Below are 16,193 nucleotides of genomic sequence, written 5' to 3' on the forward strand. Positions count from 1 at the left end.
ACTAGAAGTTGCTCGCCTTCAGGATCAGATTCGACTTTTTCAAGCTGAGATTAGGGATAACGATAAGGCGAAAGGTGAGATGACTGCTCGAATTCATGAACTGGAAGACCAAGGCATTGAGATGTTCACCTCGGACTTCGATCGGGCTGTTTCTCAAGTGTCATTGTTTGATCCTGGATTCGATGTTCGTCAGCTTGATGTGACGAAGATAGTCGTTAATGGGGAGTTGGTTCAGGACGAGGCTGGTGAAGATCATGATGAGAATGTGCCTCCTCCTGTTTGAAAATTTTATTATTTGCCTTAAGTAGTTTTGGACTTGTATGTTTTTTGAAAGACTTGTTGGTTTTTATTCCAACTTTATCGACTATTTCTCCGATGTATAGTGTCGGAGTTTGTTTTTTGCAAATATCTTATGATTTCAGCGTTTCATTGTTATTTTGCATGTCTGTGTATGGGAAGATGTATGATTTCATTTAGATAGAATTGTTCCTCATATTCGAGGTGTGCAGGATGGTCGGCCTCGTTAAAACCTACCCGAGTAAACCCTCCTTAGGGAAAAACCTCGTGGCTAGGAAAAAGAGTACCTTACCACTCTGTACGTTACAATATTGTTTCAACTATAATAGTACTTGAGTGACGATATGTTCCATGTGTTGGGCAATGTCGTCCCGTTCAATGTTTCTAAACGATAAGCCCCTTTTCCGACCACCTTAGCGATCCGAAAAGGTCCTTCCCATGTTACTGCCAATTTTCCTTCATGGAAGGCCCTTGGTCTTACCTTCTTGTCGTACTGACGCTTCATAGCTAGTTGCATTGATTTTTGCCTTAACTGCGTAAGATTGCGTTCTTCATCAATGATGTCAAGCTCGGCAAGCCGAGTTTGTTCGTTAGAACTGTCGTCGAAGTGCTCGATCCTCGTTGACCCTTGGCTGATTTCCAAAGGGATCACGCATTCTGATCCGTACACTAAGCGGAAAGGACTTTCTTTAGTTTTTGATTGTGGAGTTGTGTTATAACTCCATAGTATCTCTGGTATTAGCTCGGCCCAGCGACCTTTAACCTCGGTTAGTTTTTTCTTTAGGGCCTGCAAAATTACTTTGTTAGCCGCCTCTGCGAGCCCGTTGGTCTGTGGGTGCTCAACAGAGGAGAAATAGTGTCTAATATTCATGTTATTTAAAAATGATGCAACCTTTTTGTCAGTAAATTGCCTACCATTATCAGAGATAATTTCTCGTGGCAAACCATATCTACAAACGATAAATTTTCAAATGAACTTTTGTACCTTATCCGAGGTTATTTTCGCAAGTGGTTGCGCTTCTATCCACTTTGTAAAGTAGTCGACGGCTACCAAAAGGAACTTTACCTGGCCTGGCGCTATAGGAAATGGTCCGAGGATATCCATACCCCACTTGTGGAATGGTCAGGTTGCATCCGACGTATGTAACGCCTCGGCTGGGTTGTGTATCAGTGGCGAGCATTTTTGACATGATTCGCACTTTTTGACCTTGTCTGTGCAATCCGACCTTAAGGTCGGCCAATAATATCCCGCACGTAAGATCTTTGTTGCCAAGCTTCTGCTTCCGATATGATGTCCGCAAATGCCCTCGTGGACTTCGTCTATTGCTAATCTGGTGTCCTCCCCTGCAAGACATTTAAGCAGTGGTCGGGAAAAACCACGTTTGTATAGATTATCTCCGATTAGGGTGAACTGGGTTGCTTTTCTTTTAAAAGACCTCGGATCACCCTCTGGTACGATTCCCGTCTTCAGGTAGTGTATTATTGGTGTTCGCCAGTCTTCTCCCTGTGACAAATTTAAGACATACTGCAAATCTAGGCTAGGTTTTGTTAGTGTGAGATGTACTAAACTTCCTGATTGCTGATCTTCTCTGTGTGTCGCTAATTTAGATAATATGTCTGCTCTAGAGTTTTGTTCCCGTGGTATATGTGTTATTTCAAATTTTTGAAAACCCTTTATCATGTCCTTAGCAATATGTAGGTACTTTTCTAGGAGTGTATCTTTGGTTTGAAAATTACCGGTTACCTGCTGAACTATGAGTAGGGAATCGCAATATACCTGCAAGCTCGGCACGTGTACTTCTTTCGCGAGTCTCAATCCCGCTAATAGCGCCTCATATTCGGCTTGATTATTTGTTGCTTGAAATTGGAATTTGATTGACTGTTCGGCATATACACCCTGGTTGTCTTTTAGCAGAATTCCTGCTCCGCATCCGTTGTCATTGGATGCTCCGTCGACATACAATTCCCATGGTTTTGTTTCTTCCACTTCATTTGTGAACTCTGAGATGAAGTCGGCTAAAGCTTGTGCCTTGGGGGATCCTCTGGACTGATATGTGATGTCAAATTCTGAGAGTTCTACCGACCATTTGGTTAACCTTCCTGCTAGGTCGGGCTTGGCTAGGATCTGCCGGAGTGGTTGATTGGTCCGGACTATAATTCGGTACCCCTGAAAGTAATGCCGAAGTCTTCGAGCTGTGACGATTAGTCCATATGCTAATTTTTCTATCGTCGGGTATCTTGTTTCGGCGCCCTGTAGGACTTTACTTATGAAATATACTGGGTGTTGTTCTTTGCTGTCATCTGTTACAAGTACCGAACTGATTGTGTTAGTGGAAATTGAAAGAAATAGGTGCAAGGGTTTACCTTGTTCGGGTTTTCTCAATATGGGCGGTGATCCCAAGGTGTTTTTGAATTTGGTGAAAGCCTCTTCGCATTCTATCGTCCAAACAAATTCGTCTGATTTTTTTAAGGTGTTAAAGAAGTGGTATGACTTTTCCGCTGCTGCTGGCAAGAACCGAGAAAGAGCTGCCAGCCGACCTGTGAGTTGTTGAACTTCCTTTTTGTTTATAGGGGATTGCATGTTAATTACGGCCGAACATTTGTCGGGATTCGCCTCTATACCTCTGTTTGTCAGCAAGAAACCGAGGAATTTGCCCCCCTTGACTCTGAACGCGCATTTTTCTGGATTTAGTCTCATATTGTGCTTTCTGAGTTGTGCAAATACCTCGTCCAGGTCGTGTTTGTGCTGCTCTTCCGAAGTTGATTTTACCACCATGTCATCCACATATATTTCAATGTTTCTACCGATCTGATCTTTAAAGACTTTGTCCATAAGCCGCTGATATGTTGCTCCCGCATTCTTTAGCCCAAAGGGCATGACTTTGTAGCAAAAATTTCCTTGATCTGTGATAAATGCTGTTTTTTCTTTGTCTTCCGGGTGCATGAGGATTTGGTTATAGCCTGAATAGGCATCCATGAAACTGAGCACCGGGAATCCCGAGGTGTTGTCTACCAATCTGTCTATGTTGGGGAGGGGGTAACCGTCTTTGGGGCATGCTTTGTTTAAATCGGTGAAGTCCACGCACATGCGCCACTTTCCCGAGCTTTTACGTACCATTACAACGTTTGCTAGCCATGCTGAGAATCGAAGTTTTCGGATAAACCTTGCTTCCAGGAGTTTTTTGGTCTCTGCTGCCGCCGCTTTTCTCCTTTCGTTTCCCAAGTTTCTTTTCTTTTGTCGTATAGGTCGGACATTAGGATTGACAGCTAGCTTGTGGCAAATGAAGTTAGGATCGATGCCAGGCATGTCTGCTGGCGTCCATGCGAATAAGTCGGCGTTGTTTTGTAATATTGTGGTAAGGTCGGCTTTGTGCCCTGCAATAAATGCCGATCCTATGTTAGTAAATTTCTTATCATGACCTATTTGTACCTGTTCAAGGTCGTCTGTTGGCGTTGGACGGCTGTTGTCGCTCCTGGGATCTAGCTCAGCCAGCGTTGGTATGTGTTCCGAGTTATAGACGGTGTGAATCCGAGGTATCTCCTCCCTTTTTACTGTTTTGAGGCTCGCGTTGTAGCATTGCCTTGCCTCCTTGTGGTCGGCGTAAACCGTCCCCACCATGTTATCCTGCAAGGGAAATTTCACACAAAGGTGAACAGTTGAAACAATGGCACCAAAAGCATTTAATGATGGGCGTCCTAGAATGATGTTATAAGGGCTAGGGCAATCAACCACTAGGAATTGGATATCTAGTGTTTTGCTATGTGGGGGTTCTCCGAGTGTTGTTCTTAGCCAAATGTACCCGGATACCGATACCTTTTCCCCAGAGAACCCTACCAATTCTCCGGGTGACGGTTGCAGTGCGTTGTCGCTGAAATGCATCTTTTTGAAGGTGGAGTAGAATAAGACGTCGGCACTGCTCCCTGGGTCAAGCAAGACCTTTTTTATTGTTAGTTCCCCCATGTGAATCGAGATGACAACTGGGTCATCAAGGTTCGGATATGTTGTCTTTAGGTCGGCCGTGCTAAAGTCGATGCGTGAGGTCGGACTTGATGCTTGTCGTTCTAGGCGAGTTCCTTCCATTGTCATCATTGCTCGGTAACTTCTTTTCCTTGCCGAGGTGGTGGTCCCACCTCCAGCGAAGCCTCCTGAGATGTAGTTAATAATCCCCTTGGATGGGGGTGTTTCAACCTGTTTATGTCTGCTATCCCTTTCTGACTCTCTTTCTGTGTTTCGCTGTTTTGACGAGATGTACTTGTCTAAGAGCCCTTGCCTGGCTAACCTCTCCAGTAGGTCTTTTGCCACGATGCACTCGTCTGTGGTATGGCCGAACTTTTGATGAAAAGCACAGTGTTTGCTTTTATCCACGTACTTCTGATCTTGATATGATCCTGCTCGAACTGGCAGTTTGATCAATTTGTTGTGCAGGATCTCTTTGATTATATCGTCCCTCTTTGTGTTGAATTTTGTGTACGTGTCGAACTTCGGTGCTAGTTTGAATGGTTTTCTAGGGTCTTTGCCTGTGGGCCGATGAGACCTCTCTTCCTCCTTTTTCATTGGCTTATCATTCCTCCGTGCTTCTCTGAGTTCTTCGATTTCGATCTGGCCCTGGGCTTTTTCTCGGAATTCCTCTAGTGTCTTTGGTTTTGCCACTGCGATTGCTTCCTGGAATTTCCCGGGGCGAAGGTCGCTTTTGATGGCATGCAGTTGCACTTCAGGGTTAAGGTCGGGGATCTGCATTGCCGCCTCTGTGAACCGCATCATGTATTCCTTCAAACTTTCGTATTGTCCTTGTTTGATCGTGCTGAGGTAGTCTGAGTCCCGCACATAAATTTTAGAAGCTGCAAAATGGTTAATAAATAATTTGGCGAATTCATCGAAGCTTGTTATTGAACCTGCAGGAAGGTTAGAAAACCATAATAGGGCTGCCCCATCTAAGAAAGTAGGAAAAGACCGGCACAAGATGGGATCGGAGTCGCTATTAAGAAACATCATTGATTCAAATTTAGTGACATGGATTTTAAGATCTCCGATCCCCTTGTACGGTGTTAAGGTCATTGGGAGTGTAAAACTTTTGGGCATTTGAAAACTCATTATTTCCTCTGAAAAAGGATTCGTTCGTCGTCGTGTCGTTTTGGGGATAGATTCCCCTATCTTTATGTTGGATTCTGACTGACGTTCTTCCTGCTGATCTGTGTGTATTCTCTTATTGGCCTTCTGTTCGTCATTTTTCTGCATCTCCGCCAATTGCTCGGCCATCCGCTGGTTTTCCGCAAGCAGGGCGGCGTTTGTAGCCAGGAGGTCAGCATTGGTCGGATTAGTAGAAGGCGTTACTGAGTGGTCCGTCATGGCTTAGTTCCTGAGGAAAAAGTAGGAAAAAGGGTGTTACGTCGTTAGTTTCAGAAACTTAAAGAACGAGGTGGGGTTGGCCCCACGGTGGGCGCCAAATGTTCGTGCAAGGATGCGCGGCTCCGTGCTATACGTCGGCTTCCGTCGGTTGATGAAAGAGACTTTGTTCTGCAGCGGAGAAACGCCAAGCTTGAGCACGAACCGGGTGGAGAACCTACAAAAAGGACTCCGACGATCAAGTTAGTGGAGAGTAGTTATAAAGTAGAGCATAAGCGTAGGAAACGTGTATGAGTGTGGTTTTTTGAAGTGTGTTGCCCCGGCTGAGTTGATAACTGCCGTTTTATAGAGTTGTAGATTGATTTCATTTGATGGTTTGTTAGAGTGAATCTCGGCTTTTACCGAGATTCTTGGGGTTGTTTATCACATCATGATTATCTGATGGTTATTTGTTTGACGTGGCTGACGTGACCGAGATATAGGGTGGCAGTTCCAAATTATAAGGTACGGTACAAATAATAATAATATAGCAAACAACCAGTGATTTATAGATGCTAAACACAAAATAATAAATACGATATGCTAAAGATTCTAATAGTCATTAAGATTCCTTTTCGGTTATCAGGCTCCACCTGAGAAGAGGCAAGTTTTCCAAAGTGAGCTGAAGAAGGTAGGCGCTGAAGCAGAAAAAGTGCTTCGAGAACTCGGAAACAAAGTTCAGAACATGGAGAAGCTGGGTCAGGACGACATTTTGTTTGAAGTACACGAGGCAGCAGAAGAACTTAAGACCCTCAACGTAATATAATTCTATATTACTCATAAATTTTATTTTAATGATACTACTACATATGATACCTATTTATAAACTTGAATATACTAATTTTTAATTATGTAGTTATTTGATATTTTAACTAATATCTCTATAAAATTCTAACATAACAAGTTGATAACTTGTTTTACTACTCGATACCTATATCAACATAATTATGATAAACTCTAACTACAAACTTTTACTAATTTCTTGTAATTGAACTAATTTCATTTGTCAAATTATACAATTTTTATAACCTTTTTGCTCTTATATCATATTAAAACTTCTATAATTTTCTAATAATCTAGTAACTATAATTCAATTTAAATCTTCAATTTAATTATTAATAATTGATAAATTTAGCTTAATTTCTCACGTACAAAATTTCACGCTTCACCATCCACAATTTACAAGCTCCTACCCAAATAACTACATATCATATAATTATATAAATATTTAGCCATTCATCAACTAGAATAAAAATTAGAAACAAGCATGACATTTATTCCACACTAATTATATATGTCTTCCAAAACAAACAGCAACAAGCCAACAAAGGTAGAAAGTAGAAACTAAATAAAGTAGAAGCATGATATTTATTCCACACTAATTGTTCATGCACCGTCGATCTGCTATAGATATTGCGCATCAAACCTAATTTTCTTAGCTTGGATGGGTAGCTTTTGGAATGTATCTAAATTTACTAGAATGACACTTAAAATGGTTGGAGTATATTTTCTTTGTCAAGAACAAAAAAAGAGGTCATCTCCTAATTATATCTTGCAAATTTTTAGTAATTTCGATTTATCCATTTCTATGAAAAGAGATGATCAAATGATTATAGTAAAAAAATTGGTAATTTCTAATTATGACATGGTAATTTACCATCAACTTGAACATTTTAAAATGTCAAATCAAAACACATAAGGATAAAGTACAAATTCCTGTATTTAAGGTGATGATGAGACAGTGGTGCTAGAAAAAAAAAAGAAGAGGTAAATTTTATGGTAGAAAATTGGTCTTCTCAATTTTTTTAATAATTAAAAAAGTAAAATATAATCTTTTATCAATTTTATAAGTAAAATTAAAAATAATATAAAAAATATTAAAAAAATTAAAAATTACACTTAATTTTTTTAATTATTAAAAAACTTAAAAAAATTTATTTCTGTCTAATAAATTTATGCTTAATTTGTCTAAAAGGTGATAAGAGAAGAGATAATAAACTCTACTTTTTATATTTATGTCATATAGTTATAAAATTTATTGTAAAAAAATAATTTAATTTGATTTAATTAAAGTATCAAAACTCATGGAATAAAAAGCCCCTTTTGATCTGTTACCCTTATATACATAGGACAGAGTTAAGAAACAAGGAATTAATATCAAATGCATCAAGTCAAATTTTACAACCCATACATATTATGACAGTTTTAGAATCATAAATTTTGTAGGTAAGCAATTTTTAGAATTTTTTATTGTTATTTAATCAGTAAAACTACTAAATTATTTTTAACAAAATAAATTTTATTAATTTATATATGTAAATTTTTAAAAATGTAGATACAAATAAACTGTATTAATTTATATATATAAAATTTTAATAAATATAAATACAAATTATATTTTTTTTGTTTATCTTATAAATATAAATACAAATTATTACTAACTAAAAATAATAATATTTAGTGATTACATAGTATTATATGACTCTTTTAGAATCATAGAAAACTTTCAGAAATTCACCCCTTGTTTGCCCTGGTAGTTGTGTTCCTTTAATTTGCATGCCTTTTAGTACAGAACAAAGGTTCTTACTTTTTTAGAAAGACTTGCACAAAACAGATTTCTTTTCTTTTTTTTTTTTTTCAGACTTGGTTTAGTCTGCTTAATTAAGTTCATATAGTTATTTTTTTCACCCATGCCAAAGACCAAAAGATTCTTATTTAATTTAGGCAAAGAATTACTTAATTAATCCATCTATCAATTCTGTTTCTATATGTGACTATGAATATATGAAATGTCACACTTCACCAACTATAAATTACAAGTTCTCACTGAAGATGACTATATTTAGTCATTCCTCAAATTAAATAGAAACTAGAAACAAGCATGACATTGATGCTGGCAAGAACTAGAATCACTTAAATATTATTATTAGCACAACTTTTTTCAAATTATATTATTTATGTCTTTCAAAACAAACGGTTGTGTAGGTATTGCAATTGAAGACTTTTTCAAAAAAAATTGAGTTATAGTTTTACAAGTTTGTTCTGAAAAGGATTGGTATTTCTGAGAATTGAGCTTTTTAGATTGTTTGTTCAAGGATGAATATTAAAAAGAGATTAAATAAATTAGGCGTTATTCACCAAAGTGATAATATATATGTCCTGTATAAAAAGGAGATGAAATTTGTTCATTAATTGTTTCTATTATGTGAATTTACATGACAGATGTGGTGTGCGTGGTTAAAGTGTTTTTATAGAATTTGGGTTGTCTCAAGAACTATTAAAGGCTTGTTTGAGAGTTGGACTGACATGCCTAATAGAAAAGAGGAGCAAAAGAGGTGACTTGATTTAGAACATCTGGTTGGCGGAATGCAATGATAGAATTTTCAACAATAAAGAAGCAGGTATTGAGGTAATATAAAGAAGGATATTTTTAAACTACAAAAAGTGGATTGATATTGATCCTATTGATTGTTGATAGTAATACCAGAAATAACAAAAAATTGATAACCATTGTGTTTGAGTTTGTTTTTGTGTCAGTTTGTTTGTTGCTTCATTTTAGTGTGTTGAGATTTTTTTGTTTAAAAACAAAAAAACACATGTAAAAAGTAGAAACTAAATAAGACACTAAGAAGCTGAAGAGACTATATGCATATCATCCAAGCAAGAGTGTCCTGCTTTCGCTTTCCTTTTTTCTTAATGTTTATGTCCTGATTTCTTAATCTCTTGAGTGTTGGGAGCTACCCACTTTTCTCTCTTTTGTCCCAAATATGAATAGCTGTAGTTTTCTTTCATTAATGAATGAATTATCTACCATTTGGTAACAAAACATCGTCTTATTCTTATGTCTTTAAAAGGAAATATTGTTCAGTAAAAACTAATTTGTCTTAGAACTAATATACAGCAACAACTTTTGAAACTAATATTCTCAAGATCGTTCACTTAAATAAATATCTCAACCAAAATACAACTTAACTTTAACGTAATCTTTCCTCAACAATAATAATAATAATAATTATATACTAAGAAAAACAACACTACACTAATAATATATATATATATATATATATATATATATATATATATACTCTCTATTAGTTCTCGTAATAGAGAAGAAATAAAAATTCTCAACTAATTCTACATTAGGCATATATTTTACTTTAATAATATCACTGCATATGAATATGATATCTATTTACAAACTTGAATGTGCTAATTTCTTTAGTTATATAGTTGTTCTTAATCAATTCTAATTAATATCTCTATAAAATTTTAACAAAATAATAAGTTGACAACTTATTTTATATTACTACTTGATAATTATACTAACATAATGATGATAAATTCTAACTACAAACTTTGACCATTTTTTTTAATTTGATCAATTTTGATTTGTTAAATTATACCATTTTTATCATTTTTTTGCTCTTATATCGTATTAAAACTTATGTAATTTTTTAATAATTATAATTCAATTTGAATTCTTCAATTTAGTTAGTTTAATTTCTCACGTACAAATTTTCACGCTTCACCATTCACAATTTACAAACTCCCACCCAAATAAGTAATAACTATATATTATATCATTATATCAATATTTAGCCATTCATCAACTAGAATAAAAACTAGCTAGAAACAAGCATTACATTTATTTCACCCTAATTATATATGTCTTCCAAAACAAACAGCAACGCAGGTAGCAAGTAAAAACTAAATAAAACACTAACAAGCTGAAGAGACTATAATATCATTCAAACAAGAATTCACAAGTTGTAGAGATCCTAGTAACCTTGGATATCTTTTTCAAAATTTCAAATCTATCTCTTTTTGTTGAGGAACTCGAGCAACATATAATCATTTTCTTTAACACACATGCATTCTGCAGAATATATATTGCAAATTGAATATCCATATCAGCACCATAAAAATTGTCTATAGTGCAGGCTCTTAAGTGCGATGAAAGGCATCCGGGAACGGTTTTCGGATAATACCGACTTAGTCGATCCTACAAACTTGTCGATATCTTTTTCTCCTGCAAGCAATCAAAGCATCACAAACAACAAAATAATTTCCAATACAAGAAAAAAATAGAAGGGAAAACAAAAATCCTTCACTACTCTCCACCAACCTTTCTCAGTTCAAGAATTTGAAGCAAGGGACAAGAGTTGAGCAGTCTAAGTAGCAACCACCATATACAATCATACACAGAGAACTGCATGTGAATTAGATTGCCGAAAGTGACGGCAAGAGGTCTGAACTTTAGATACAATTTGAGAGATTCGATTTGCAAGTCCTCAATATTTGGGCATCCTGAGAGAATCATATCAACATATTCACGTTTTGCAAATTTAACCCCATCCATATACAAAGTTTGAAGAGCCGGTAAGTGTACTGTTGAAATACTGTCCACTGTTAAGTTTGCCAACTTGAGAACAACAAGGGTTGCACATGTCAGAATTCCAAACGGCAACTTTATCTTAGAATAAATGGACGGTGACAGCTCAATCCTCTCAACTTTACGTTGTATGGCGGTGTTGAGCCACAATTCTACATCACATTGAGCACTTAAAGAATACTCAGATTTGAGGCGGAAATTGAGAATGGGTTGCATCACATCTCGCGAGAGTATAACTGCGTACGCGAAGCGAACAAAAAGTTCTTCCTCATCCGGGAAGAGTGCGTCATCGAGGTCCACTGTGGGAACTGAGTGCCACAGATCTCTCCACCTGCTCGAGAGAATGCTTGTTGCTGCAACCATTTTAGATTCCAAAAAAGAAAGGATGTGAACAAGAATCTGATCCGGTAATGCACTAATTCTATCAACTCTTGATATGGCTGGTGCCATTGTTGGGTTCAGAAAAAGATCAAGAAAGAGATTGTGGTTTTGCAAACCTGACTTGTTTCTTAGGCATATAAAGAGGGGAGTGATATTGTCCCTTGGAATTCTCACCAGGCCACTAGGGTGTTAATGGTCGGTTGGATGGGACTGGATTTAATTAAATTTGGACTCAATTTTATTTTTTGTTGGTTCGTTATAAAAATTTAATTGAAATAAACAAACAAGTAAAGTGATAAATAAATTTTAAATATTTATATTTTTGATAGGTTAATTTTTTTTAAAAAAAATGTTAATAAAATTTTTAATAATAAAGGTGGATAAATTAGTTTAAAATAAAATTTTTTATTTTAATTATAAAAATTAATTTAGAAGTTATGTATTTATATATATTATTTTAGAAAATTTTATTAATATTTTTTTAAAAATTAATCTATTCAAAAAAGTAAATTTTTTAAGATTTATTTATCATCTTACTTAAAACAAAATTAAATTAAATAAATTCAAATCATTTTAATTTATTTATTTACTTAAACAGATTTGTGAATTTGATTTAATTTTTCAGACAGAAAAATACTTAAAAATATAAATTAAAGTAATTCAATATATAATTAAAATATGCAATTTTATAAAGGTGACTTTTACTAGGTTTACAATTCAATGGTGATGGCTTATGCGAGAGCAGCTAAATAGAATTGGACTTGTATATACTATTTGACCGCCATATAAGACCATAATGAGGTATAGTAATGGGTTTAGGAAAGATTTTTATTACAGTATAACGCGGGGTGGAGACTGGAGAGAAGTAATTTTGATTAAAAACTAAAAAAGGATAAATTACAGAAAATATACTCAAATTATTTTAATGCAAAAAAAATGTTTTTGAATTTTTTTATTAAAAAAATATTTTTAAATTATTTAAAAATGTGATAAAAATACTTAACATTAAATATGTATTTATAAAAAAAATTTTAAAAATTGAATTTTGATATCATTTTTTGTAACCATAATTAAAAAATTAAGATATTTTTATTTTTAAAATTTAGTGATTTTTCACTAAATATATATTTTTTGTTATTTTTATTAACAACTAATAATATTTTTAAAAAATAAAAAAATCTAGACATCAAAGTTTTATTCAGTTTTTTGTATATATTTTTTAAATAATTATCTATAAAATTTTAGATCAAATATATAAATATTTTGCCAAATATAAAAATTATTTGTTATTTATAAAAAATAATATTTTTTATATTTTTATCATATTTTTAAATAATTTAAAATTGTAATATTTTTATTAATTTGAGTATATTTTTTATAGTTTATCCAAAATAGTTGGTGTCATTGGGTAAGCTCGTATTCTTCTCTTTGGTCTCATCTCCAGCAATATTTCAACCTTTAACCAAGGCTCCAATTATTTTGATATACTCCTTACTTGTTTCTTCGCCTGTTAATTTTGATATGAATAAGTCTCGATCACCCGAGTACCAACTACCAAGGCCCAAAAGGTAAAGTCTCGATCCAAGATAGTTGACGGCACGTCAACCTCGAATTCTCATTGGGAAGGTAAAATCCACAACCAGTGAATTATGAGGCCTAGAATAATACCCTTTAATTAATGTGGAAAGGAGGAAAAGGAACCACCCGGACCTAAAAAAAATGAAAGGAGAAACGACAAGTCACTACCACATTGAGCCAAATTAAGGTACCAACAAATAATTGAGTCAATACTTAGGATTTTTTCCCATAATAAAATTAGAAAAAAAACTTATTTCCAAACAAAAATTATATTGACTTTATTTTTTAATTTTTTTTTTGTCTAGACCAAATTTGTCGTGTCTCTCGACAAATCTCGTCACTTTCACAAAGTTTATCGTCTCTCTCGACGAATTTTATATAATCTATGAAGTTCGTCGTATCTTTCGGCGAACATCAAAAAAGTTTGTCCAAATATATAAGTATATGATCACTCTTATTTTTTACTTTTTACTATTCATTCATATTCTTTTTTCTTTTACTTTCTATTTTTGGCTCTTTTCGATTTTTTTAATCTTTGTAATTCGTTCATTTTAGATAATTTTTTTCTTCTATTTCTTTTAAATTTAATTTATTTTTGTATTATTTTATAATTTTAACATATTTATTTAGTTAAAATGAATTTTTATGTAAAAATAATTGTTATAAAAATAATTATTTAGTTTAATAATTAGATGATATAGTTAGTTTAAATTACTATCTATTATTAGTTATATTATATTTAACTTAAGTAATGTTGTATTAGATAATATCAAAAGATTATATAGTTATCGTAGAAGATTAATAAATGTTAGTTAATGAAAAATTTTATTTAAATTATTGTTTTATTCGTTAAAATTATGGTTTAGGTATTAAAAATACTCAAATTTGAGACAGAAATTGAGAATAGGTTGCATTACATCTCGCGATAACATAACTATGTATGCGAAGCGAACAAACAGTTCTTCCTTATCCTGGAAGAGTGCGTCATCGAGATCCACTATGGGAACTGAGTGCCACAGATCTTTCTACCTGCTCGAGAGAATGCTTGTTGCCGCAACCATTTTAGATTCCAAAAAAGAAAGCATGTGAGAAAGAATCACATCCGGTAATTCACTAATTCTATCAACCCCTGATATGGCTAGTGCCATTGTTGGGTTCAGTGAGAACTCAAAACTCAAAGAAACGGATTGGAATGGATTTTAGCAAACTCTACCTTAAGCAGAGCAGAAATATTGAATTATTGATAGAATTTCATATCTAATTCTTTAATTTTTTTTTTTCAAAAATTAGGAGTAAAACATAAATCCGAAACTTTTAGGTAAAAATAAAGAAACTATGTCATTTGAGTTATAGTATTATAATTTTACAATTTAAATTTTATATATTATATATTTAATTTTTTTAATCTTACATAAAATTTTAATTTTTTTTCTATAAAAATTGATATTTTATAAAATAAATTTATAAATTAAATACTTAAAATATAAAATTATAATAAAATTTAAATTACAAATTATTAGACATAATTAAAGTTTTATAAAATCAGTTGATTTATTTAAAATTATAATATTTGATGTTTGAACAACAAAAAAAAAATCATCATATATAAAGATTTTAAGAATTAAATCAAGATTTTAACTATTATAATTTTTCCCTTTAAATTTGGACTAAGGATTACATAGCTAGACTTGGTTTCAGATAGATTCATATTTAATTTTAATATTTTACTAAATTCATTTTAAAAATTTTAAATTAATTTTAAATTAATTTAAAATAAATCAAATTAAATTAAAATTTTACTTATCTATAATTAGTATATAATTTTGTAAATTTTATATAATAGATTAATAAAATTTTATATTTAAAGACAAAAGTTAATAAATATTATATAAAATATATATTAAAATAAATTATTTTAAAATAAAAAATATTATATAATATAAAAAATATTAATTAAAATATAAAAATATAATATTTTAATATTAATTTGATTTAAATGATATATTTTAATCATACATCATGTTTTTTGAGTTGGGTCAAGTCAACCCGAAACACAATTTGAACTCAAATAAAAAATTAATATCGGATAAAATGAACAAATTTCAATTTGACAAAATATGTTGGAGGTTCGAATAGGATTTTGAGGCAGATAGGATCTTGAACACTTTAGTTTTGATATTCTCAATTTTTTTTTGTGCAATTTTTTAAATTATTCATTATTTTATTATTTTATTTTTAACAATAATGAGTTGTCACGGTAAATTTTAGAAAGTTAAATTTAATAGTATTTGTAGAGTTTTCTAGAGTATTTGAGAATGCTCTAAATGGTTCTGGAACGTTATATAATGTCCTAGAAGGTTGCGAAATACTCTAGAAGGTTCTAGAAGACTCTAGAAGGTCATAGAATATTCTAGAAGAGCGTGGATGGATATAGAAGTATGAAGAGTAGTATGGAATAATCTAGAAGTATTTAGAAAATAGTGGTAGGATAGATATTTGTAAAGAAGGTTCTAGATGATTAATCTATACCGTTGATTAGATTAATTCTAACCATCCATTGAGGAGGTAGATGGCTATCACTAGGAGGTGAGAGTTAGTGTGAGTTATGTGTGAATCATTTGTAACCAACAATTGAGTATTTTCCTTCCTTCTTGGTTGAGAAATTCTTCCCCTTGTCTCCCCCATCTTTAGTAGAACTAGACTTGGAGGAAGACTTGAGTTTAGAGTCTCTCCTGACTCCTATGATACTCAGTGAGTGATTCGGCCACCACGATGGCCTCATCGGCATCCTTAACATTCCTTCTTTGTAGTTCTTGCTTTGCCCAAGATTATAGTCCATCAATGAAGAAGAACAATGCATCCTCTGATGCTAAGTTGGGGATTTGAAGCGTGAGAGTAGTGAACTCCTTTACGTAGTCGCTAATTGTACTCTTGTGCTTCAACTCTCTCAACTTGTTCCTTGCTTTGTAAACCACATTCTCAAGGAAGAATTGTCTTTTCAACTCCTTTTTGAAATCTTCTCATGTGGCTATGTTGCAAGTACCATTTTCCATATCTACGCACTTTCTCCTCCACCAAAAAGTAGCATTATCAGAATGGTAGAGAGCTGCAGTGCGTACCTTTATTGCTTCTTCGACCAAATTGTCACGGCCTTGGACACAC

General features: G+C 33.4%; 1 protein-coding gene across 1 annotated transcript; it reads right to left on the reverse strand.

The window, feature by feature from the left end:
- Positions 1 to 10,311: 10,311 nt before the first annotated feature.
- LOC112743992 (F-box/FBD/LRR-repeat protein At1g16930-like) lies at positions 10,312 to 11,619 on the reverse strand. The gene is made up of 2 exons (XM_025793444.3): positions 10,806 to 11,619; positions 10,312 to 10,709 (listed from the first exon to the last, which is right to left on the reverse strand). Exons 1-2 carry the CDS (start codon positions 11,520 to 11,522, stop codon positions 10,683 to 10,685), a joined length of 744 nt encoding a protein of 247 aa, XP_025649229.1. The 5' UTR covers positions 11,523 to 11,619; the 3' UTR covers positions 10,312 to 10,682.
- Between the last annotated feature and the right edge of the window lie 4,574 nt (positions 11,620 to 16,193).

The sequence above is a fragment of the Arachis hypogaea genome, chromosome 14, assembly GCF_003086295.3.
Source record: "Arachis hypogaea cultivar Tifrunner chromosome 14, arahy.Tifrunner.gnm2.J5K5, whole genome shotgun sequence".
Taxonomy (NCBI): Eukaryota; Viridiplantae; Streptophyta; class Magnoliopsida; order Fabales; family Fabaceae; genus Arachis; species Arachis hypogaea.

What these genes read in the sequence shown, in the direction of transcription:
- LOC112743992 (XM_025793444.3), bottom strand. Translation starts at nt 11,522, where the DNA reads ATGGCACCAGCCATATCAAGAGTTGATAGAATTAGTGCATTACCGGAT. An exon ending in AAATTCTTGAACTGAGAAAG is followed by an intron (nt 10,710 to 10,805) that starts GTTGGTGGAGAG and finishes GATTGCTTGCAG; the next exon opens with GAGAAAAAGATATCGACAAG.